The sequence below is a fragment of the Rhincodon typus genome, chromosome 21 (assembly GCF_021869965.1).
Source record: "Rhincodon typus isolate 14 chromosome 21, sRhiTyp1.1, whole genome shotgun sequence".
Taxonomy (NCBI): Eukaryota; Metazoa; Chordata; class Chondrichthyes; order Orectolobiformes; family Rhincodontidae; genus Rhincodon; species Rhincodon typus.
This window is the reverse complement of record NC_063352.1, coordinates 45353604-45379532: the sequence shown is the minus strand read 5'-3', so window position 1 is coordinate 45379532 and position 25929 is coordinate 45353604. Positions and strand designations below refer to the sequence as shown.

At 43.8% G+C, this 25929-nt stretch overlaps 1 protein-coding gene across 1 annotated transcript; it reads left to right on the top strand.

Moving 5' to 3' along the window:
- Positions 1-24716, top strand: LOC109935067. The gene is made up of 6 exons (XM_020533756.2): positions 1-215; positions 766-964; positions 1421-1541; positions 23209-23347; positions 23587-23779; positions 24364-24716. Exons 1-6 carry the CDS (start codon positions 112-114, stop codon positions 24490-24492), a joined length of 885 nt encoding a protein of 294 aa, XP_020389345.2. The 5' UTR covers positions 1-111; the 3' UTR covers positions 24493-24716.
- Positions 24717-25929: the final 1213 nt, after the last annotated feature.

Sequence of the window (25929 nt, the reverse complement as noted above, 5' to 3'; positions counted from 1 at the left end):
GATGGAGAGAGGAGGGTGGGTCATGAAGATATACAATAAAAAGAGACAAAATCTGTCAGCAAACAGGTCGAAATTGTTGAGTCAACTTGAAGAGCGACCAGAGCAGCAACCATGTCTTTTGAAGAATTCAGCAAGGAAGAGAAGAAAATTGTACATGACATCGGCAATTTGCTCCACGAAAATGCAAAAGATTATGGTGCAGAATCTTTGTCCAGGTAATTTAATCACAGTTACATTCTGAGCAAAGTACTTTGATAAAGGGAATCTGTGATGGTGAATTTGAAGGCAAAAGCAAACATTACTGGAGAAGCTGAGCAGCTCTGGCAGCATCTGCAGTGAGAAAAGCAGAGTCAACATTTTGGGCCCAATGACCCTTTATCTGAAGAAGAATCCAACTGGACTCGAAATATTAACTCTGCTTTCTGTCCACAGATGCTGCCAGACCGACTGAGTTTCTCCAACAATTCCTGTTTTCGTTTCTGATCTGCAGCATCTGCAGGTCTTTGTTTTATATTATTTTGAATTTAAACGCAATGAAAATGAGGCAGTGAAATTTTCTACATTGAATCACTGCGTGATCTCAAACAAATGGCAATCTTTGAATTCCAATCTTCTGACATGTCACCTGCTCTGGATTTTCCAGTTACTTTTGTGTTCCAGGGTCGACTTCCGACATCAGAATCTGAATAATGAGGTTGGATTGGGGATTAATGGCTTATCAAAAATGTGATTGTGGTTTTATTTAATTTATCTCTGTTCTGGTAGGCTGTTTATGATTTATCCTGGAAGCAAGACTTACTTTACCTACAAGGACTTTAGCATTTCAAACCTGAAAACCCATGGGGAAAAGGTCATGAATGCATTGGCCAAAGCAGCAAAAGACGTGGATAATCTGAAGACGTCACTCTGCGAACTTGCTGAATTCCATGGGAAAAAGCTTTTGGTGGACCCTCAAAACTTCCTGGTAGGTATCTCTGCTGGAATATTCCTGGTGTCTCCTGCACTCAGATGCTCGGCACAAGGATTGGACATTCACGCTGCTTCTTTGAAAGGACAGCAAAATTAAAACAGAGATAACACAGTGTGGAGCTGGGAGGAGCACAGCAGACCATGCCTCCAGCTCCACACTGCGTTATCTCTGACTCCAGCATCTGCAGTTTTTACTAACTCAATGAAAACCAAGCTGTGCACAGAACTGAGTTTCTGATAATGCCATGTTGAGACTGTGCACATCATCAGGATCAGGAGAATGAGTTCAAATCTCCCCTGTCCCTGAGAGCTGGCCAAACACGTTAATTAAAATTTGGCCAGTCTCACACCAGGACCTGCTGTGTTTCTCCATTTCATTTTGTTGTTGTTTCACATTGAGAGAATGCTGTTTTGAAATCTATTTTCAAATGTGTATTTCTTTTGGTTACAGGTTTTCTCCAAATGTATCCAAATGACATTGGCCAATCACCTGGCCAGTTTCTCTTCTGCACACCAACTTGCTGTGGACAAATTCCTCAAGGCCGTTTACGAGCATCTGAGCTCTAGGTACCGTTGAAAATGCAGCCAAGATCATTTTGGTAGAAAGCAGCTCGAAGCTCATTCTCCAAACCCCTCTCTGCCCAGTTTGCTCAAACTACATGCCAATGAATCCTTTCTCTTTATGAACACTCTCCATCTTTCTGTAGCCTGCGCTTTTCAAAATTGATTGTAATTGTTAAACTGCTTCAACCGAAATTATTCCTGAGACGCAATAAACATTTGCTTTTATCAATGCTGCACCGTCTACTGTCCATGATTTACCTAAACACTTCATTTCAGGCTCAACACTGGTAGAAATAAGTTTAAAACAACCTGCAGGGTGCATGAGGCAACACAAAACAGTCTCAACAAACTTACACTCTCCATGACAATAAATGGAGAAAATACACTCATTTTGTTGCAGCAATTTTAAAGCCATTATATGATGGTCTTCATGAGCAAATTGCAAATAAATCTGATTGTTAGCTGGGTTTCTTCCATTTCAGAACTAAGGGTATGTACTATCTCCTACATGTGCACTATTTCCACTTAGAATGTGAACTACAGATGATTATCAGAGACAGGAGTAGGCCATTTGACCCCTGAGGCCTTGTTCTGTCAGGGAGCCAAGAGTCGTTGTGATCAGGAGCATAGAAAAATTCCCTTTGGCCCATCACATCCGTCCCAATCAAAACAACCACCTAACAATTCTAATCCCATTTCCCAGCACCAAGCCCACAGCCATGTATGCCTTGGCATTGCATACTTCCTCGATGTTGAGAGTTTCTGCCTCTACTACCCTTACAGGCGTGAGTTCCAGATATTCAGGTCATAGCTGATCTCACTAATGGCCTTAACTCCACTTTTCTGCCTGCCTACTCTAGCCTGTAACTCTCTAAATGATAAAAACAAACTGCCTTATTGCAAACATTCAATAATCCATCCTTCTCTGGTTTTAGTTCAAGAGACTTCTAGAGACTAAATTCCCAAATAAAGGAATGCCTCTTCATTTCTGTATTCAATTGGAGACTCATTATCTAATGATGACCGTGAATCCATTGTTGATTTTTGGAAAACTCATCTGGTTCACTGATGTCCTTTAGGAAAGGAAACTGCTATCCTTACCTGGTCTGGCCTACATGTGACTCCAGACACACAGCAATGTGGTTGACTCTTAACTGCCCTCTGGGCAATTTGGGATGGGCAATAAATGATGCCTGGCCAGCAATGCCTTCATCCCATGAATGAATAAAGAAAAGAAAAAAATTTTTAAACTGTGACATCCTAGTTCTAGTTATCCCTCATGAGAGGGCATTGGTTCTGATCACTCGTCAAACTCCTTCAGAATCACCTACATTGCAATAAGGTCACCCCTCATTCTTCTAAACTCTAATGGGCATAGGTCAAACTTTTCGTCATGCAAGAACACTTTGTTCCCAGCAATCAGACTGGCAAATCTCCTCCAAGCAGGTTTCAATGGAGGTGTATCTGTTTTTAGATAGAGGGACCAGGACAGTACTCCAAATACGATCTAACTATTTCCCTGTAAGGTTACTGTAAAATTCTTGTGTGTTTATATTCCATTCACCTCACCAGAAAGACCGACATCCCTAATCACATGCTGTCCCTGCACGATTATGCTGACATTTTGTCCCTCATGAATGAAGCCACCCAGATCTTTCTACGCTGCAGCATATTATTTCTATCGTTACAATGCTATTCTTCCCATTAAAGTGAACAGTTTGCCTCATTGAACTCCACCACCCACCACAAAGCTTGTTTTCTATTTGAAATTTGACTTTGGAAAACTGAAACTCAAACTGATAATTGCAAAATGCAGCTTAAACTCAAAACAGTAAGCTCATTATTGCATTATTACTTTTCTCATTGTGGATAAGAAACCTGTAGCAATGTCCAATGGATTTCAGAATGTAATTTTCCAATCTCTGGGTGTCTAACCCAGTGCTGAAATTTCTCTCTGTGCAGAGAACATTGCAATATTGTTCAGAAATTTTCTTATTGAACTCAGAACATATCTCCCCTTTACCAGGCAATAACTTTTTTTCTTGGAAGTGGGTTAAAATCTGTAGGGTTTTTACACAAATCTTATAGCTCACTTTACATTAGAATTTCCTGTCAAGACAGTGGATTCTAAACTAATGCTTATCTATCTGTACAAGTAACACTGACTATAAAGATGTTGGATTGTTAAAAATCAAATTAGTTTATGACAACAACAGCCAGATTTGCACTTAGATAGTACCTTCGGGATTAATAAAACATTTCAAGATGTTACCACGAGATATTGCAAAGACCAAATTGCATTGAGTCATGTGGGAAATATTAGGCAGACCAAACATTTAACCGAAACCATAGTTTTAGAGCGTATCTTAATGGAGGAAAGTGAGCCAAAGAGGCAGAATGTCAGAGAGAGGATATCTCTGAGCTGAGAACAGAGGCAGAGTGTTTGTGGGAAAAGGCACAAACCACGTGTTAGATATACAGGGAGCCTTTGAATCAAACAACAGTATGGAATTTGAGATGCTTAACATCAGATAAGACTTGAAGGAGTTTACACTGAGAGGTTATTCTCCCTGGGTGGGGAAAAAGGTGACTCAGTGCCAGGATTAGAGATCTGTCACTTAGGACTGAGATGAGGAGAAATTTCTTTACAGGATGGTTTGTGAATCTTTAGGAATCTCTACTTCAGAGGGGACAATGTTCCATCTGAAAAGATATTTAAAACTGAGAAAGACACATCTTTGATCCCTCCAGGAATCAGACAAAATGGGGAGTCAGTTAATGAGTGGAGCTGAAGAGCAAAAGCAGCCCTGATCTTATTCACAGATGGAGCAGGCATGGTGGACTGAATGGCTGATATCTGTTCTTCATTCAAAATCTTTTTCTGAGGTTGAGGGAGTCCAAAACTACAGGGTGTAGCTTTAAGGTGAGAGGGGAAAGATTTAAGAGGAAGCTAAGGGACAACCATTTCATGCAGAGGGTGACGCATATGTGGAATGAGCAGCCAGAGGAACTAGTGGAGGTTGGTACAATTACAACATTTAAAAGGCACCAGGGTAAATGATGCGAAGCATTTAGGGTGATATGGGCCAAATGTTGGCAAATGGGTCTAGATCAGTTTAGGATATCTGGTCGCAATGGACGAGTTGGACCGAAGGGGCTTCTTGTTCACGCAGAGAGTGGTGCATGTATGGAATGAGCTGCCAGAGGAAGTGGTGGAGGCTGGTACAATTACAGCATTTAAAAGGCATCTGGATGGGTATATGAATAGGAAGGGTTAAGAGGGATATGGGCAAAATGCTGGCAAACAGGTCTAGATCAGTTTAGGATATCTGGCCAGCATGGACAAGTTGGACTGAAGGTCTATTTCTGTACCGTATGACTCAATGAGTCGAAGTGGAGTCAGGGCTCCCAATAGTGGAGCTCCAGATGCAAAATAAGAGAGATTGCAGATATCATGAAGAATTGTGTGTCTGGATAGCTAAGATAGATAGATAGCTAAGTGCTGAAGCCAGGTGGCATTTGAAAGCAAGGATGAGAATTATAAATTCATGACCTTTTAGCTGAGAGCCAACGTAGATCAATGAAGATGGAAATGACATATAAATGGGACTTCCAGCAAGTAAAAATGCAAGCAGCACCTGAGATATACTGATGGTAAAATTTGGGAGGCCTGTCAGGTATCAGTGGAACAGTCAGGGCTATATTTGTTAAAGACATAAATGAGGGTGTCCGTAGCCAATTAGCAGAGATGGGTGATATTAATCAGGCGATATTACAGGTTAGAAAAAGGCAGTTGTATGGTCTCACTTCTCACTCAACAACCCATCACAAGTCAGACAATATTGGGCTGGAGGAGCTATCCAGGGACAATTGGAAATGATGGCAATGCTGCACTGAAGACGCATGATACTGTAAAGGCTTTCAGTCCTGACGATCATACTCAAGACTTGTACTGCAGAGCGAGCTGCATCCCTGGAGAAGTGTTTCAAGATGGTAACATTCACTTCGTTCATTTCAAGTGATTTGAGGAGAAGGAAGGATGTCTTGATGCAGTTTTAAAGGGGCTTGGTTGACAACTGTGGAGGACTATATATAGTCTTGGCCAATGACCTGCAAGTCAGCAGTCAGTTGATTTTCTGGCTATTGTTGCAATGTAGCTTGTTTTTGATTCTTTCTGCAGTTGTTTTAAATTTTTGAATCCTGTCACAGCAGTTGTGGAATTGAATTCAATAAATAGCCGGAATTAAGAATCTGATGATGGCCCTGAAACCACTGTCACTCTTTAGAAAACTCCACCTGGTTCACTAATTACCTTCAGGGACCTGGCCTTAACTGCTTCAGAACTACAGCAATGTGGTTTACTCTCAACTGCCCTCTGAAATGGGCTAGCAAGGCACTGAGCTGCATCAATTATTACAAAATCCAAACAAAGAAATGAAACTGGACAGACCACCTGGCATCGACCTAAGCACCACGAATAATAAACTCAGCGCAGTCAACCTGCAAAGTCCTCCTTTTTAACATGGGCGGGGGGGTGCGGGTTGTCAAGTGCCAAAATTGGGAGAGCTGCCTCACAGACAAGTCAAGCAACAGCCTGAGACAGTCAAACTGACAGAATCATACCTCACAGACAATGTCCCAAATACAACCATCACCATTCCCGGATATGTCCTGTCTCACCGACAGATCTGGCAGAGGTGGCATCGCAGTGGTATACAGCTGGGAGGGAGTTGCCCTTGGAGTCCTTAACATTGACTCCAGACCCCATGGCACCAGGTCAAACATGGACAAGGAAACCTCCTACTGGTTACCACAGAACATCCTCCCTCAGCTGATGAATCAATACCCCTCCATATTGAACAACACTCGGAGGAAGCACTGAGGATGGCAAGAGTGGGTGGGGGATTTCAATGTCCATCACCAAGAGTGGCTCAGCAGCAGCACTATGTTTGGAGCTGGTAGGGTGCTAATGGACATCAGTGCTAGACTGAGTCTGCAGCAGGTGATGAAGGAACCAATAAGAGAGAAAAACACAAGAGGAGCATGGATAGGGTCAAGAGACAAGATCGGTTCCCTAGGGAAGGGGTGTCAAAAACTAGACAGCATAGGTTTAATGTGAGAAGAGAAAGATTTAAAAGAGACCTAAGGGGTAACTTTTTAAGCAGGTGGTGTTGCGTGTATGGAATGAGTTCCCAGAGGAGGTGATGGAGGCTGGTACAATTACAACATTTAAAAAGCATCCAGATGGGCATATGCAAAGGAAGGGCCAAATGCTGGCAAATAGGACAAAATTAATTTCGGATATCAGGTCAGCGTGGATGAGTTGGATTGAAGGGTCTGTTTCCTTGCTGGACAACTTGTTGACTCGTTGACCTCTTCCTCACCAATCTGCCGACTGCAGATACATCCGTCCATGGCAATAATCGGTAAGAGGGATCATTGCACAGTCCTTGTGGAGGCAAAGTCCTGTCTTCACATTGAGAATACTCTCCATCATGTTGTGTGGTACTATCTCTGTGCTAAATGGGACAGACTTCAAACAGATCTAGCAACTCAGGGGCATCCATAAGGCATTGTGTGCCATCAACAGTAGTAGAATGGTTCTCCAATACAACCTGCAATCTCATGGCCTGACATATCGCCACTCAACCATTACCATCGAGCCAGGGCATCAACCATGGTTCAGTGGAGAATGCAGGAGGGCACGCCAGGAGCAGCACCAGGAATATTTAAAACTAAGACATCAACCTGGTGAAGCCACCAAACAGGACTATTTACATGCCAAACAACATAAATAGCAAGTGATAGGCAGAGCTAAGCGATCCCATGACCAACCGATCAAATCCAACCTTTGCAGTCCTGCAACATTCAGTCGTGAGTGATGTTGGACAAGTAAACAACTCGCTGGAATGCAACAATTCCACAAATACTGCCATCCTCAATAATGGAGTAGCCCAACACATCAGTGTGAAAATAAGGCCGAATCATTTGTAACAATCTTCAGCCAGAAGTGCTGAGTAGATGATCCATCTCGGTCTCCTCCAGTTACCCGCAGCAGCACAGAAACCAGTCTTCAGCCAATTCGATTCACTCCGTGTGAGATCAAGAAATGGTTGGAGGCACTGGGCAGTGAAAAGGCTATGTGCCCTGTCAACAATTAGGACTTAGTGCTGAAGACCTGCACTCCAGAACTTGCCACTCCATTAGCCAAGCTGTTCCAGTACAGCTACAACACTAGCGTCTCGCCGACACTGTGGAAAATTGCCCAGAGTATCCTGACACAAAAGGGAACTAGTAACCCAGTGGTAAAATCACTGAACGACTAATCCAGAATCATAGGTCAACATACTCAGCCATGAGATCAAACACCACCACGGCAGATGATGAATTATGTATTCATTTATTATCTGGAATAAAAAGCTGGCTCAATGCCAACAGTGAGATTATTGTCAACTGTCCTAAATCTCATCTGGGCCAGTAATGTCCTTTGGGGAAAGAAATCTGCCCTTCTTACCTGGTCTGGCCCACATGTGAGTCCAGGCACACAGCAATGTTGTTGACTGTTAGTTGCCCTCTGGGCAATTTAGAAAGGGCAATAAATGCTGGTCTAGCCAGTGATGTCCTCATCCCATAAATGAATTCGAGAAGACGAGGAAAAATCCGAGCCAGTCAATTACTGCCCCGTCAGTCTCTCTCGATCATCAGTAAAGTGATGGAAAGTGTCAGGAACAGTGCTATCAAGCAGCACCTGCTCAGCAATAACCTTCTCAGTGACGCCCAGTTTGGGTTCCGCCAGGGCCACTCAGCTCCTGACCTCATTACAGCCTTGGTTCAAACATGGACAAAAGAGCTGAGTTCCAGAGGTGAAGTGAGATGAGAGTGACAGTCTTGACATCAAGGCCACATTTGATCAAGTGAGGCATCAAGGAACCTGAGAAATACTGGAATCTATGGGTATCAGGGGCAAACTCTCTGCTAGTTCTAGTCATCCTTGGCACATGGGAAGACGGTTGTGATTGTTGCAGGTCAGTCAGCTCATTTCCAGGACATCTCTGTAGGAGTTCCTCAGCGGGGGAGCTTCAGTTGCTTCATCAATGACCTTCCCTCCATCATGAGGTCAGAAGTGAGGATGTTCACCGATGACTGAACGATGTTCAGCACCATTCACTACTCCTCAGATCCTGAAGCAGTCTATGTTCAAATGCAACAAGATCTGAACAATATCCAGGTCTTTGACTCAGAAGCAGCAAGCTCCAACTATGCTGCACTAATGCCAGGCAATGACAATCTCCAATCAGAGACAATCTAACCACCACCCCTTGATATTCAATGGCATTACCATCAATGAATTCCCCATTATCAATATCCTGGTGGGGGGTTACAATGACTAGAAATTCAACTGGATTCGCCATGTTAATACAATGGCTAACAAAGCAAGACAGTAAGAGGATTATTGTAGTGAGTAACTCGCCTGTTGACTCCACAAAGGCTGTCCATCATTTAATTGTAAATTGATTTGAAATTTCTCCTTAACAGAGGACATAGAAGTAGAAATAGGCCATTCAGCCCCGCAAGGCTTCTTCCCCATTTAGTAAGGTTGAGGCTGATCTGATTGTAGTCTCAACTCCACTGTCTGGTCTGTTCACCAGAACTCATAATGCCCTGGTCTTTCAAACATCTATTTAACTCAGCCATGAATAAATTCAACAATTCACTGTTTTCTGACGATGAGTATTCCAGAGACTGATGATGCCTTTGATCAAAGAAAAAAAAAGCATCTTCAAATTCAAATGGGTAAAGAGAGATATCTTTGTACCAAGCATTAGCTAGAGAAACTGAGGGGTGGGAAAAGGAACACACTATTGTTTTGTCTGGGAGATCCCTTCTTTTATTTCTGGTGGCACATAGAAAGCATTAGATCAGGTGAACAGGGTTCCGTGTGTAAAAGAAACTATCATTAATGCGTCAGGTAAATGATTTTAGCAGCTGCCAAGTGGCCTTGTTACTGTAATAAAACTAAAACACTGCAGATGCTGGAAACCTGAAACAAAAACAGAAATTGCTGGAGAAATTCAGCACGTCTGGTAGCATCTTTGGACAGAGAGTCCAGTGACCCTTCTTCACAGCCTGTTACTGTTCCCCTTTAGCTACCTCTAACTGAGCGGAATTGTCAAAGTGGAGCAGTACTGATCACAAACTCACCAACTGAAGGTGAAGTAACGCATGCTGCAGAAGCTGTGAGAATATTTTCTGTTTAAAAAGCCAAAACTGGAGGTGTTTTTTACTTCTGCAGGAGTGTTTGTCACCTCAGAGAGAGAGGGAGCATTGAAACAGTAACTCTGGCAAACAGTTCCTTGGTAATGGTTTCCTTTTGAAGTGCACTGAGTGACAGAGCACCCAGACTGTCACTGAGAGAACAGGTATCTGGAATGTGGTCCCTACAATTCCCCTTGCAGTACCCACATCAACTCCAGTCAGCTGTTACACCCACTGTAAACCAAACTGGCCATGTCTCTATCCAGGGAGAGGTCTGGTTTTCACACCTAGAATATTGCCCTGGGGATGTTTATTAGGAAATAATGTGCACAGGTATGAGGCAACACAGAAAATGACAGCATTCAGGGAAATTCAATAAAATACTGCCTGCCAAAACAATCAGTCAATTAATTCTCCATTCCTCCTCCCTGTCTGTGCCTCCTAAAAACTTCTTAAAATGTTTAATTAGTACCAAACATGTGTGTAAAATATTTGAAGTTTAGAATGTACCATCGCGGCCAGCTCCAGGCATGTAATCAACATTCACTCTCAATCTTGGTGGATCATGGTGTTTGCAGAGATAAGATAGTGGCCCAAAGGCGTGAAAAGCTGTCTGTTTGAGCAGATCTCAAAATTAATGTTTTTTGAACAGAGTTCAATAATTATTGACTTCAGCTTGATATAACAAATATTGTGCAAATATATTGAAATAAAGTTTGCAGTAGAATCAAATACAGAGATGGGCATTCACTGCAATTGAAGCAAAAATAACCAATGAGTAATACCAGTGATGTGGTTGAAAGTCAAATCTTCAGAATATACAAGAACAGCCCTTTTATTAAGAATAATTTCTATTCGATATAAGAATTGATCAGAACGTCCACAAATGTCTCTGAGCATTTTATAACCTTTCCTCCAGGTCGTATAATGCCTGTAGCAAGTCAGTGTAAGGTGGAATCCTTTCATTGCTGACTATCCTATTGGGCCTTGTTGCTGGATCTATATCATACACTGGTCTTGATGCAAAGCATAAAACACAATGCTGTTAGAGCTAAGGAACGTATAAACACACATGATCAGCAGAAGACGAGCTTGTCTGTTGAGTGTGCCTGGCAATGTCACAGTGAATCTGAGAGGCAGAACTCCCATTGCCAGTGGCAATCTCTAGAATGTCCACTGAACCACGTGTTCATTGGTGCAATGATTAACCGACCAGGAAAATAACTGCGGAGTTCGAAGATTGGTGCAGTGTTGACTTCCTGCAAGAAGAATCCATCTACTCCCACATCCCTGCCATTTCACCTATTCGCTAAATACCCTTCAAGTATTTATCAGATTTCCTTTCAAAGCCACAACTGAATCTGTATCAATAATTCTCTTGGCTCATCCATTTGTAAAAGGCATTGTTTCTCATATCACCTTTGGATCTTTTGCTAGTCACCATTTATTAGTATCCCCTGGTTTTAGCTCCTTCCCCCTCACACTTTACAATACTTCAGCTTTTCAGTCATCCGCAAGTTTTGAAATTGCACCCTGTACAAATTGGTTAAAATTTTTACATGGAAAGCAGTGGCGTAAGTCGAGGGAATCCAGGATTAGTTAACAGTTCAAAACAGCATACTTTGGATACAAGAGAACTTTATAGTCAACACGGTTTTGTGAAGGGTAGGTCGTGCCTCACAAACCTTATTGAGTTCTTTGAGAAGGTGACCAAACAGGTGGATAACGGTAAAGCGGTTGATGTGGTGTATATGGATTTCAGTAAAGCATTTGATAAGGTTCCCCATGGTGGGCTATTGCAGAAAATATGGAGGCATGGGATTGAGGGCGATTTAGCAGTTTGGATCAGAAATTGGCTAGCTGTAAGAAGACAGAGGGTGGTGGTTGATGGGAAATGTTCATCCTGGAGTTCAGTTACTAGTGGTGTACCTCAAGGATCTGTTTTGGGGCCACTGCTGTTTGTCATTTTTATAAATGACCTGGATGAGGGTGTAGAAGGATGGGTTAGTAAATTTACGGATGACACCAAAGTCGGTGGAGTTGTGGATAGTGCGGAAGGATGTTGCAGGTTACAGAGGGACATAGATAAGCTGCAGAGCTGGGCTGAGAGGAGGCAAATGGAGTTTAATGTGGAAAAGTGTGAGGTGATTCACTTTGGAAGGAGTAACAGGAATACAGAGTACTGGGCTAATGGCAAGATTCTTGGTAGTGTGGATGAGCAGAGAGATCTCGGTGTCCATGTGCATAGATCACTGAAAGTTGTCACCCAGGTTGATAGCGTTGTTAAGAAGGCGTACGGTGTGTTAGGTTTTATTGGTAGGGGGATTGAGTTTCAGAGCCATGAGGTCACGTTGCAGCTGTACAAAACTCTGGTGCGGCCGCACTTGGAGTATTGCGTACAGTTCTGGTCACCGCATTATAGGAAGGATGTGAAAGCATTGGAAAGGGTGCAGAGGAGATTTACCAAAATGTTGCCTGGTATGGAGGGAAGGTCTTATGAGGAAAGGCTGAGGGACTTGAGGCTGTTTTCGTTAGAGAGAAGAAGGTTAAGAGGTGACTTAATAGAGACATAGAAGATGATCAGAGGATTAGATAGGGTGGACAGTGGGAGCCTTTTTCCTCGGATGGTGATGGCTAGCACGACGGGACATAGCTTTAAATTGAAGGGTGATAGATATAGGACAGATGTCAGAGGTAGGTTCTTTACTCAGAGAGTAGTAAGGGCGTGGAATGCCCTGCCTGCAAAAGTAGTAGACTCGCCAACTTTAAGGGCATTTAAATGGTCATTGGATAAACATATGGATGATAATGGAATAGTGTAGGTTAGATAGGCTTCAGATTGGTTTCACAGGTCGGTGCAACATCGAGGGCCGAAGGGCCTGGACTGCGCTGTAATGTTCTATGTTCTATGTTCTATGTTCTATGAAATACAAAGTGTTGTGAAGAAACTCGACAGAATTGGCAGCTCTGGGGGGAAAGAGAAACAGAGTTAACAAGTTTAATCAAGACACAGATCTCAATAAAAACATATAATCAAAAAAGAACCCACTCTACTCACTATTGTAGATTTAGAAAAAAAAGTAAAGTTACACTTTAAAACTCGCCACTTAATTGCACTCCTGCTGTAAGTTCCTCCGCACAGGTTTTCTCCGAGGTCAGCTGTGAATTTTGCTGTTTGTTTACTTTTCTTAGATATTTAAAACTAAACAGCAAATGCAGCAGCTGTGCAGATTCACTGCTGGGTCAGACAGCAGTGTAGGTCTCTTCCTCTGTTTGAATCACTTCCTATTTGGCCACTGCCATTGTCTCCCTTCGTCCTTTTTAAAGTGCCGTTGTTTTGACCTTTTCTTCCCCAAATTTCCGAAACAATGCGACAGCTCATTAAACGGTAATTACTGCTCCTAGAATTTTGGGAAACCCGCTCCAACGTTGAAGATACTTCAAAAAAGTAGCAGCTCTTACAGCCACAACTTTTTCCCTTCCTCCATCTTGGATTACCCAGAATGACTATTGGAATACTGTGTGCAATTCCGGTCGCCCTGCTACAGGAAAGATGCTGTGAAACTTGAAAGGATTCAGAGCAGATTCACAAGTTTTGGAGTGTTTGACATTTAGAGTGAGGCTGAATAGGTTATATTCCCTGGAGCATCGGAGGCTGAGGGGTGACCTTGTAGAAGTTTACAAAATCATGAGGGGCATGGATAGGCTAAATAGACAGGGTCTTTTCACAGGGATGGGGATGTCCAAATCTAGAGGGCATAGGTTTAAGGTGAGAGGGGAAAGATTTAGAAGGGAGCTAAGGGGCAACTTCTTCATGCAGAGGTTGGTGCGTGTAGGGACTGAGTTGCCAGAGGAAGTGCTGGAGGCTGGTCCAATTATAACATTTAAAAGGCATCTGGATGGGTACATGAATAGGAAGGGTTTAGAGGGATATGAGCCAAATGCTGGCAAATGGGACTAGATTTATTTTAGATATCTGGTCAGCATTGACAAATTGGATGGAAGGTTCTGTTTCTGTGCTGCACAGCTCTATGACTCTAATACAAGTGTCTTAACATTTCTATGGAAGTGGACAGTCTGAGCATATGAGAGCTGTAACAGTGTTGACAGGTGGCTTCATCATATAGATGGTAAGGTTACTCTGAGCAAAACACGAAGAGGACTGATTTTGATGCTGAACAAGTGTTAATGATAGCTTTGCGACAGTGAAAAATTTTTTGGTTTTGTTCAGAGCGAAGCCAAATGAACAAATGGCAGAAGGGGAAGGAGAATCCATATTTTTACGTTCAGTAACTGTCATAATGTGTCCATTGGCTTTGTTGATATTGTGCTGTACATGTACAATATGTCTTTGTTCATCATGCACATGAATATAGCATAGCCTTTATTGTCAAGTGCACTCGAATGAGTGCAATGAAAAGTTTGTAATGTCGATGCTTGGCGCAATCTTAGGTACAGGGTACCGAGGTAAAGATACTTTAAGTGCTGTTACAGAATTGAAATAGTAAAAGAAAGACTATCATGGGAATACAGAATTTAAAATGTCCAGAATGATAATAAAATGTATCTTAAAAGTACTCTCATGTTATAGTCCTTTCTCAGTGAGTCCATGATCACCAGTCTTCAGAACACAAGGCCTCGCTGCATCCACGCACCAGCCTCTATCCCGGACTTGCCTCCAGAAGTCATGCTTCCCGGCTGGATCTGCTCTGCTCCCACTCGGCTGCAGCCCGGCTCTCAGCTTGGACAGCGCATCTTATGCTGCTGCTCCAGTCGTGACTCGCTTCTGGGACACAGCCCACACTTGCACTGCTCCCGGTGCGACTCGCTTCTGGGACTTGTATCCCGCGCCGGGCTGGTTTCAGGCTCCATTGTACATTTCCTTCAGGTAGGGTACTTGAAGAAGTTAAACATTGGGGTGGTGGCTGGAGGAAAGCTGCAGGGCAAGGAAGAATCGAAAGGAAAAGGAGCTTGCGAGCAGAGGAGCTCTGGTTGAAGAGTCTTACACTGCTGCAGACTTAACCAGAAGGAGTAGGAGGAATATCTATACACCCCTACACATTGAAATGCTGCAGGCAGCATAAAGTCATGCTTCGTCTTTGTTCCTGCCACATTATACTCCATCTGCCAGATTTTTGCCAACTCACTCAAGCTGTCTGTATCCATCAACAACTTAATTATGTTTCCTTGAAAATGTATTTTCCTACCTACCTTGGTGTCATCTCTGAATTTATCTGCCATGGATTTGCACCTGTTAAAGTACAGACCACTGCAGATGTAACAAAATATATCCTGCCAATGAGATTCTGCCTACTTTCTGTGTTCTGCCAGCTTCAATTCATGCTTGTATATTATCCCATACACTATGAGGGGAATTATTTTGTGCAATAACTTTTGATATGCCACTGTATCAAATGCCTTCTGGAAACACACATACGGTGCATCTACACATACTCCTCTACCCGCATATCACATGTTACTTCCTCAGAGCTCCAGTAGATTTATCGAACATGATTTCCCTTTGACAAAACCATGTTGACACTTCCTGTTACATTGAGTTTTCCTTTGGGAGAAGCTATAATCTTTTTATGAATTGATTCCAACACATTCCTGATGACAGATATCAAGCCTGTAACTGGCCTGTAGTTTCCTGTCTTTTGCTGACCTCCCTTCCTCAGTAGGCTGTCCATGTTTGCTACTTTCCCATTCAAACGACTTGTCCTGAATCTGGTGATTTTTGGTAAAGTGACAGCAATGTACACATTAACTCAAAAGCCACCTTTTTTGAACACACTACGATAAAGTTCATCAGAACCTGAAGATTTGTCAGCCTGCATCTCCATCACTTTGCACTCTACTACTTCCATCGTGATTCCAATCTTGCTGAGAACCTCTCTCTGTTCCAACTCCTGATTTACAACTTTGAGTGGAATGAGTTTTATATCCTCCATAGCGAAGACTGAAGCAAAATATTTGTTCATTTCATTCACTATTTCCTTATTTGTGACAATTAACTCCTCATTCTTGCTGTCTGGAAGACATCATGTTTGATCTTATTGTTTCACTTGGCTTACTGTTGTGAAAATGCTTGCTGTCAGATTTTACATTCCTATTTTCCACATTTAGTCGTTCTCTACCAGAACGTGTTCAGCAACAATTTGCTCACTGATGTTCAATTAAGAGATCTCATTACAGTCTTGATCTAAACATGGAGAAAGAGCTGAGCTCCAGAGATGAAGTGAGATTGACTGTTCTTGACATCAATGAAGGATTTGGCCAAGTGGGGCATCAAGGTGTCGCAGAGAAGCTGCACATAACTGCATACGTTCCTGAGGATGGTGTCTTCAGCTCAATCATATTCAGTTGCTTCATCAATGATCTTCCTTCCTCAGAAGGTTCAAAGGGATGTTCACTGTTGATTGCACAACGTCCAACACCATTCTCAACTCCTCAGATATGGAGCAGTCTTTATCCAAATGCAGCAAAACTGAGGCAACTTTAGTTTGAGATGAACACTGGCAGGTAACAGGTGTGAGACAATGACTGTTGCCATCAAGAGGGAATCTAGGCATGACTCCTTAATGTTCAATGACATTACAATTACTGAAATCCCCTCCATCAACATCTTGGGAATGCTGGCCCAGGGGGCGGCACATTAGCTCAGTGGCTAGCACTGCTGCCTCGCAACGCCAGAGATCTGGGTTTGATTCCACCCTCAGGTGCCTGTCTGTGTGGAGTTTGCACATTCTCCGTATGTCTTTGTGAGTTTCCTATGGGTGCTCTGGTTTCATCCTACAGTTCAATGAGGTACAGGTTAGGTGGATTGGTCGTGCTAAATTGCCCATCATGTGCAGGCTGGACAGATTAGCCATGGGAAATGTAGGGGAGGGGCTGGCTAGACACTCTTTGGCCTGCTAGTGTAGACTCAGTAGGCTAACTGGCTGTTGCTGTAGGGATTCTATACTATTAACTGGAAGCTGAATTGGACCAGCCATATTTATAGAACACCTACAGCAGCAGGTCAGAGGCAAAAAACGTCTGCAGTGAGTAACTCATCACCAGGCACCTCAAGGACTGTCCAACATTTACAATCAGCAATGTGATGGAATACTCTCCCCTTGCTTGGAATGGAGGTACCACCATTGATGCTCAAGAATTTTGACATCATCCAGGGCAAAGCATCCGGCTTGTTTGACATCCAATCTCTCCCATTAACATTCAATCCCCTGATCACAACGCAAAATGGCAGAAATGTGTACCTTCTACAAAAATCTGACCAAGGTTCCTCAAAAGACCCTGACAAATCATCAACCATTTTCAACAGGTACAAAGGTAGCAGCTGTACCACCATCTGACCGTTTCCCTCCAAATCATACACCACCTCTGGAACTTCATTGTTGTTCCTTCGGTGTTGATGGCTCAAAGTCCTGGAGCTCATCTTGCTAAGAGATTTGTGGAAGACCCAGCACAAAATGTATTGCAATGGTTCCAGAATGCAGTTCACTGGCACCTTCTCAAGGATAATTATGGGCTGGTTTAAAAGCTTCTGTCTATAAAATGCAAACAAGAACGTCCAGGACGATGAGGCTCTATCTAGTCTACAAACTACAGTGTACAAACACTGTGGCAGCTGATCTAATCTGCTGTGACTGTGTTTTCTCAGACAATTTTACAACTTTGTGCTCGAGTGTCCTTCCATGTGGCTGAGTCCACACTGCGGGACCTGTGAGAGAAAGTAGTGAAGCTTAGTCCCGCAATTCATGGAGACATTTATTGTTGCTCATCAACATTTCTGAACATTACATTCAGCGTTTGACATGTTTTCAAGGCCAGGCTTCCCACACCACTTCAGATCCAACCTCCACTTTCTTCAATGGCATCCACACCAAAATGGTGCCGATGGTGTCCTTTTATCAGTCACTCGATGGAATAGATGCACAGCTGTGTCTGAAACTGTCTCTGTCACTGATAGCTCTCCATTGGAAGATGCTCTCCCTGTCTCTAGCTGATCCCTCACTTGCGGACGGCAAACTATGGTGGTCAGACATGTCCATTCCAGAGATAACAAGGTGTCGAGTTGGATGAACACAGCGGGCCAAGCAGCATCAGAGGAGCAGGAAGGCTGACGTTTTGGGCCTAGACCCTTCTTCAGAAGTGTGGGTGGGGAAGGGGATTCTGAAATAAATAGGGAGAGAGGGAGAAGCGGATAGAAGATGGATAGAGGAGAAGATAGGTGGAGAGGAGACAGACAGGTCAAAGAGGCGGGGATGGAGCCAGTAAAGGTGAGTGTAGGTGGGGAGTTAGGGAAGAGATAGGTCAGTCCAGGGAGGACGGACAGGTCAAGGGGGCAGGATGAGGTTAGTAGGTAGGAGATGGGGGTGGGGCTTGAGTTGGGAGGAGGGGATAGGTGGGAGGAAGGACAGGTTAGGGAGGCGGGGACAAGCTGGCCTGGTTTTGGGATGCAGTAGGGGGAGGGAAGATTTTGAAGCTTGTGAAGTCCACATTGATACCATTGGGCTGCAGGGTTCCCAAGCGGAATATGAGGTGCTGTTCCTGCAACCTTTGGGGGGCATCGTTGTGGCACTGCAGGAGGCCCAGGATGGACATGTCATCTGAGGAATGGGAGGGGGAGTTGAAATGGTTCGCGACTGGGAGGTGCAGTTGTTTAGTGCGAGCCGAGCGTACGTGTTCTGCAAAGCGGTCCCCAAGCCTCCGCTTGGTTTCCCCGATGTAGAGGAGGCCACAACGGGAACAGCGGATGCAGTATACCACATTAGTAGATGTGCAGGTGAACATCTGCTTGATGTGGAAAGTTTTCTTGGTGCCTGGATTGGGAGTGAGGGGGGAGGTGAAGGGGCAGGTATAGCACTTCCTGCGGTTGCAGGGAAAAGTGCCAGGTGTGGTGGGGCTGGATGGGAGTGTGGACCGGACAAGGGAATCCCGGAGAGAGTGGTCCCTCCGGAAAGCAGATCAGGGTGGGGTGCGAAAAATGTCTTTGGTGGTGGGATCGGATTGCAGAAGGCGGAAGTGTCGGAGGATGATGTGTTGGATCCGGAGGTTGGTGGGGTGGTACGTGGGGATGAGGGGGATTCTGTTTTGGTTGTTATTGCTGAGAGGGGGTGTGAGGGATGAGTTGCGGGAAATGCGGGAGACACGGCGGAGGGCGTTCTCGACCACTGACGGGGGGAAGTTGCGGTCCTTGAAAAACAAGGACACCTGAGATGTACGGGAGTGGAATGCCTCATCCTGGGAGCAGATGCGGTGGAGGCGAAAGAATTGGGAATAGGGGATGGCATTGTTGCAGGAGGGTGGGTGGGAGGAGGTGTATTCTAGGTAGCTGTGGGAGACGGTGGGCTTGAAATGGATATCGTTTTCCAGGTGGTTGCCAGAGATGGAAATAGAGAGGTCCAGGAAGGAGAGAGAGGTATCAGAGATGGTCCAGGTGAACATAAGGTTGGGGTGGAAGGTGTTGGTGAAGTGGATGAAATGTTCGAGCTCCTCGTGGGAGCACGAGGCGGCGCCGATACAGTCATCAATGTAACGGAGGAAGAGGTGGGGTTTAGGGCCAGTGTAGCTACGGAAGAGGGATTGTTCCACGTAACCTACAAAGAGGCAGGCATAGCTTGGCCCCATGCGGGTACCCATGGCCACCCCCTTTGTCTGTAGGAAGTGGGAGGAATTGAAAGAGAAGTTGTTGAGGGTGAGGACAAGTTCGGCTGAGCGGATGAGGGTGTCAGTGGAGGGGGACTGGTCGGGCCTGCGGGACAGGAAGAAGTGGAGGGTCTTTAGGCCATCTGCATGGGGAATGCAGGGGTATAGGGACTGGACATCCATTCCAGAGACAGGTTTCAATGTGGGGAAAGGGTTCAAACCCTGATAACCATGGAGTAGCCAGCTCCTCTAAACCTGTTCTAATGTTGTGTCCTGCTTCTTATTCCCCTATATCTGCAATTCTGTGATCAACGTTGAACCCACATTCCACTTGCGTTCCATCAATGAATGAATTTCAATGAGCCTGATATGTATTGACAGAAGAGGGAAGGTAAGGAAATTCCCATGGTGTGTACAGGATACTTTTCTGGCCCATTCTGTGCAACGCCCAACATAGAAAGAATTGCTATTGGATCTAGTAGTTGGGATTAATGTTGAGTCGTTGGAGAAGTAGCGGCAGGGAAAATCCCTGGTACTAGTGAGCATAATATTACAGAAAAGTGTATCTGCTTGATCAAAAAATATGTTCAGAGAATAACAAAAAGTTGAATTTGAGATGTTTTAAATTTATTCTTCAGACAATTAAGGCTAGGTCAGGATTTGTTGCCCATCCCGAACTGTCCTTGAGAAGGTGGTCTTGAGCTGTCTTCATAGACCGCTGCATTCCATGTCGTGTCGGTACACCCACAATGCTGTTAGGGTGCCTTAACCATTTCTTATTCCCTTCAGTCTATATACTTATATTTTATACATCGTTCTTAAATCATGCTGATCCCTTAATAGATGGGATTGGTTAGTTCAGTTGGCAGGACTCCTGGTTTGCAAAGCAGAATGGTGTCAAAAGTGTGGGTTCAATTCCTGTACTGGCTGAGGTGACTCTTAAGGTCCTGCCTTCTCAACCTTACGCCTTAACTAAGGCGGGGTCACCTCAGAATAAACTTCCCACCAGCTTCCCACCAGTGGGACTATGGTGACTTTTCCTTTACCTCTCTCAATGGCACATGCACAATGTTATAGTCTTTGCCAATTCATCTGGGTGATGTTGTTTCCCCAGGGAGTGTTGTTCTTGTGTCACTTCTTGTTGCATTGATCGCCATTGTTGCTCTATTTCTGTTGTTGAGGTTGCTGTGCAGTCCAGGTCTGATGGTTAACCTGTGACCTGTGTTGGTGGTGAGTTCACTTCTTCCTGGTCAGCCAGCTGCAGCTGAGGGAAGTCCCTACAGTTGCGTGTACATGCCGTTGGTTGTGAGGTACATCTTCCATCACATATCTTCAAGGTGACAATATCTCCACACAGAAATCAAGTCGCCACTCGTTCTAGTTTCTCTTGAGAACATTGAAGATTTGCACCAAGACTGGCCTTCGAATGACCATCCCTGGTCGCTCTCAAGAAGATGGTGATGTGCTAGCTTCTTGATGTGCTGTCGTCAATTTTCACTTGTCATTAGCAATGGAGTTCGAGGACTTTGACTCAGCGACTCTGAAGGAATGGTGATGCATTTCCAAGTTTGGATGGTGAGTGGTTTCGTTGGGAGTTACATGTGCTCATATTCCTGAGTATCTGCTGCCTTTGTCCTTCAATGATGGAAGTGACCCTGGGTTTGGAAAGTGCTGGTGGAGGAGCCTTGGTGAATTTTTATAGTGTATCTTGTAAATAGTACACATTGTTGCTATTGAGCATCCGTGGTACAGGGAGTGAAGTTCGTAGATGTGATGCCAATCAAATAGGGTGCCATTGAATATCAAGTGGTGATGGCTTGATTCCATCTTGTTGCAAATGGTCATTGCCTGGCACTTGAGGAGCATGAATAATACTTGCCACTTTTCAGCCCGAATGTCGATATTGCCCAGGTTTTTCTGCATTTGAACATGGACTGTTTCAGTGTTTGAGGAATTGGGAATGATGTTGAATATTGTAAAATCAATGCGAACATTGATAGTTCTGACCTTACAATGGGCGGAAGGTCATTAATGAGGCATCTGATGATGGTTGTACCTCAGACACTACCTTGAGGGCTTCTTGCAGAGATGTCCTGGAGCTGAAATGACTGACTTCCACCAACCAAGGCCATCTGCCTATGCTCTAGAACTGACTATAAGTAATTGTAGACATTTCTCTTGACTCTCATTGAATCCAATTTTTCTAGGAGCCCTTGCTGCCATGCTTAAACAAATTCAGCCTTGATGTGAAGAGCAGTCACTCCCACCTCACCTCTAGAGTTCTTATTTCCATGTTTGCATCAAGGCTGTAATCAGGGGATGTGTGGCCATGGCAGAACCCAAAACTGAATGTTATTTGGCAGGTCTTTGCGGAGTACGTACTACTTGATAGCACTATTGATGGCCCCTTCCATCACTTTGATGATCATCAAGAGTTGACTGTTGAAGTAGCATTTATTCGGGTTAGATCTGTCCTGCTTTTTGAGGATAGGACAATGTTGTAACTGGCTTGCCCTGGACCACAGCAATGTTTTGAGATAGATAGGTTCTTGGTAGGTAAGGGGATCAATGATTATGGGGAGAAGGCAGAGCAATGGAATTGAGAAACATATCAAACATGATCAAATGGCATTTGGTCAAATGGCCTAATTTTGCTCCTATATCTTGTGGTTTTATGGCCTTATGAACTAAAACACATCTTTTGTCCCATTGTCAGAATGTTGTTCAGGCTCATAGACTTTGCAGTATACACTGCTTCCAGCCATTTCTCAATATCATGTGGAATGAATTGAATTGACTGGGGACCTCCAGAAATCTGGCTGAACCCAACTTGTCTGGTTGACTGTAGCTCCTATCTGCAGACACAGAGCCCCAAACTCTGCTGGGACCAAACCCCTGACTGATCATGGCTAACTGCTTTGACTAGAATTGGAAAAGCTACTAGATTGACTACGGCAGTGCCCCCTGATGGATCACCTTTGGTCCCAATGAGGACTTGTCCTATTTGACATTCAGACATGGTAATTGTTTGAAGAACATGTAGTATGCTTGTCACAGAGATAATTACGTTGTTGACTGACACAGACTCAATGGGTTGAAGGGCTTTTTCTCCTGGCTGTAGATCTCTATGTCTATGACATAAGAAGTTCACTCACAGCGTGGCAGAATGGTGCACAGCAACATTAGTCAGCCACTTGTCTGTTCAGTGCTCCCTGAAGTGACAAGCTGCCTACTTCACCCTCTGTGTGAACAAGCAATACAGACGCCAGAGCCTGGTAGCCTGGGAGTGAGCACAAAGAGTGAGCTGTAAGAAATGAGACTCAGTGTCGTGGGATGTTGATTTGGCAAGGCTGGTGGTTTGCTGGTGCCAACTTGTCTGCATGAAGTGTGCAGAGGAGGGCAGTGTCCATGGAGAATGCTGGGAAATGGTGGTGGTAAGGGCAGAGGTGGATGAGGATTCAGAGAAGCAACTGGTGAGAGTTGTGTCTCAGAGGTGTGTCTTAACATCTCTGAACGGGTTGCTTAACATAACTATTATTCAGCAAAACAGCATGACTCTCTTTGTGATGACTGGACAGAATTGAGGTAGGAAGGACTGATTAATGTTCAACATGCGGTTATCTTAATGCTGAAACAGAAGAGTGTTACCCAGTGATAGGGCATTGGGGTCCCACCCAGCCCAAAAAGATTCAGCCAATGACATTGGGATTTACCTTTGGGGAAGAGCCCTGATGCAGGCTATAAAATTAGACACAAACTGAGGATCAGCACAGCTTTTTTGTGTAAGGGAAAGCAGTGACCTCTCAACAGACAAAATGGTGCACTGGACTGACGCGGAGAGAAACGAAATCGAAGGCCAATGGAAGAAACTGGACAAGGTTACAATTGTTCATGAAAGCCTGGACAGGTACAGTGTAGCAAATTTTATTTTCGGTTGAATGTATCCCCTACGTTTACACAAGTTTCTTGTGCTGCATGTGTGTTGCTGCAGGATAGGGAAGTTCATATCAAAGGATTCATTGCAGTTCCAGTCAAACTGCTGTAAAATGTAGCTTTGTTGTAAAATATTCATTGATTAGCTTTGAGGTGTATAAATGCAAGTTGGAACTTGGCATTAGAATGAATCGTTACGCTTTTCCCTTGCAGGATGTTCCATGTCTTTCCTTGGACCAAACGTTATTTCGATAAACGGCCAAACTTTGTAGTTCATGAACATGCGAAAACAGTGTCAGATGCTCTGACTACAGCTGTCAACCATATGGATAAAGTTAAGGAGCAGTTTGCAGAACTCAGCAAGAAGCATGCTGACGTTCTACACATTGATTCTGGAAGCTTCCATGTAAGTACCAAGTCTTCACTTTTAAATATATGTTCCATTTCCATTGAAGTCATGTTGTAGCTTCAAGCTAACCCCGGGCTCAGCATTAACATGACACTCAGTCAACTGAGATTCCCTGGAAAAGGGGACATGTTGCACTGGGGGGTTTCCAGTGAGAGACTGCCTCTCCTTTCACTTTTGCTGCAAAGTCGAGTAAGTTCATTACATTGGAGGTGGAGTATGCAGGTCTGTAAAAATCAAACTGTAAAAATTCATCCTGTCCAACTTGATCTAATCAATGGCTCATAGGATGCTTTACAAGCTGATCTGAATGATTACTTATTACTGATTGGTCCATGGAGTTTTTGTTAAACATTGGGATTGGGGCATGTGGGACTTGAGCCGGGATTGTCTGCCTAAGAAGTGGCGATACTACCACTGTGCCACATAACCATACTATTCTGAGGACACAAGGATCTTTCCCTGTCGTGATTAATATATTTTCTGACAACATTCTAAGCTGCAGTAAGTTTTCAGTTTAACCTATTGGTGCACACTTTGTTTCCAATTAAATCAATGCTTTTTATTTCTGTTTCTCTTTCTAGTTGCTGACTGACTGCATTCTCATCTCAATGGCCTGTCACAAAAAGACAGGCTTCAGTCCTGAGGTCCAATGCACTTGGGAGAAATTTTTTAATGTGGTGGTTGATGCCATTTCGAAGCAGTACCATTAAATCCGCAATGAAAGAAACCTTTCATCTTCCATCAAGAAATGCAATTCATCATTATCAAAAGCTCTCAGCTCTTAAGGAATTGTCTCACAGCTTATGCTAAAATAAAGCTGATGAATTTTTGAAAATAATGCTCCTTTCTGTATCCTAATTCTAATGTAATTTCTGAAACTATCTCCATGCGTTTTCCTCCCATTGCTTAGAAATCCAATAAAGAATCAATATTACCTTACAATTGTCAGATTCTTTATTCAACTTTCAAGTAAACCTTAAACAAACATGAAAAGACACAGTGAGATGAACATTCAGAATCCCTTTCTCAGTCAGTCCACTCATAACATATTAATTAAAGTTTTCAATTTTAGTCAACTTTTCACCAAGTCCGACTCTGTTTTGAATCCTGGGGACAGTGACTGCTCCTTCGGGGAATCCAGTCAGTATCACATTCCCAACAGTTTGGAAGATTGACAGCACACATTGGTGAGGGAAAGAGTCAAAATTAAATGATAACAAGGGATTTGGCACTGAGTGTTATTCACAGATAAGAATCATGTCTCCCTGATACCAGGGTAAACAATGTCACCCAGCAGGAACAGGACATACTGACAGAAATTATGTCCTTGCATTCAAGAGCATGAACAGACAAAGCATTCAGGAGTAAGGAGAAAGTTTATGGGTGAAATCTTACTGGTGCCTGAATGACATACGCCATGGTGCAAAATCTTCAAACATTGCATGAGAAATCAGGTGAGGTCTTTCTCAATGGCAAGAGCAGCTTACTGGATTTTCAAAGTTCCAGGAGTTGAAACAAGACAGACGTCGCCTTTTCACAGGGATAATCATTTGTTATCAGTGCCACTAACTGCGATTCACATTTCTTTAATAATCAGCTCTTTCTCCTACGTGCTGTTGCAAGGAAACCAGACATCCCCAATTCCTGAAATGAAAGTCAGAGTGGGTACCTGGTGATGTGAGCTCATTACTTGCTCCCTCGGACCACCATCTTGGGCAGCTAGCACCAGCATCTCAGGCTACACTTTGAGGGCAGTGGCTACATTGTACCCCTTGTGTCTGGCTGCCAACTTGTGCCAGACTCCCTGCATCCTAATGACCATAAAACGTAGGAATAGACGCGGGCCACTTGGCCTATCGCATTCTGCAAGGAGATCAAGGCTGGTCTGATCATCATCAACACCACGTTCCTGCCCTTTCCCCACAACCCTTACTGATTAAACATCTGCGTACCTCTGCCTCAAGTGCACCTAATGACCCAGCCTTGAAAGCCCTCTGTGGTAAAAGAACTTCACATAATCACTTCCCTCCGAGAGGATTAATTCCTCCTCAACTTTCTCTTAAAAGTGTTTCTGACAACATTCTAAGCTGCAGTAAGTTTTCAGTTTAACCTATTGGTGCACACTTTGTTTCCAATTAAATCAATGC

What these genes read in the sequence shown, in the direction of transcription:
- LOC109935067 (XM_020533756.2), top strand. Translation starts at nt 112, where the DNA reads ATGTCTTTTGAAGAATTCAGCAAGGAAGAGAAGAAAATTGTACATGAC. An exon ending in GCATCTGAGCTCTAGGTACC is followed by an intron (nt 1,542 to 23,208) that starts GTTGAAAATGCA and finishes ACTGAGGATCAG; the next exon opens with CACAGCTTTTTTGTGTAAGG. An exon ending in GTTCATGAAAGCCTGGACAG is followed by an intron (nt 23,348 to 23,586) that starts GTACAGTGTAGC and finishes TTTCCCTTGCAG; the next exon opens with GATGTTCCATGTCTTTCCTT.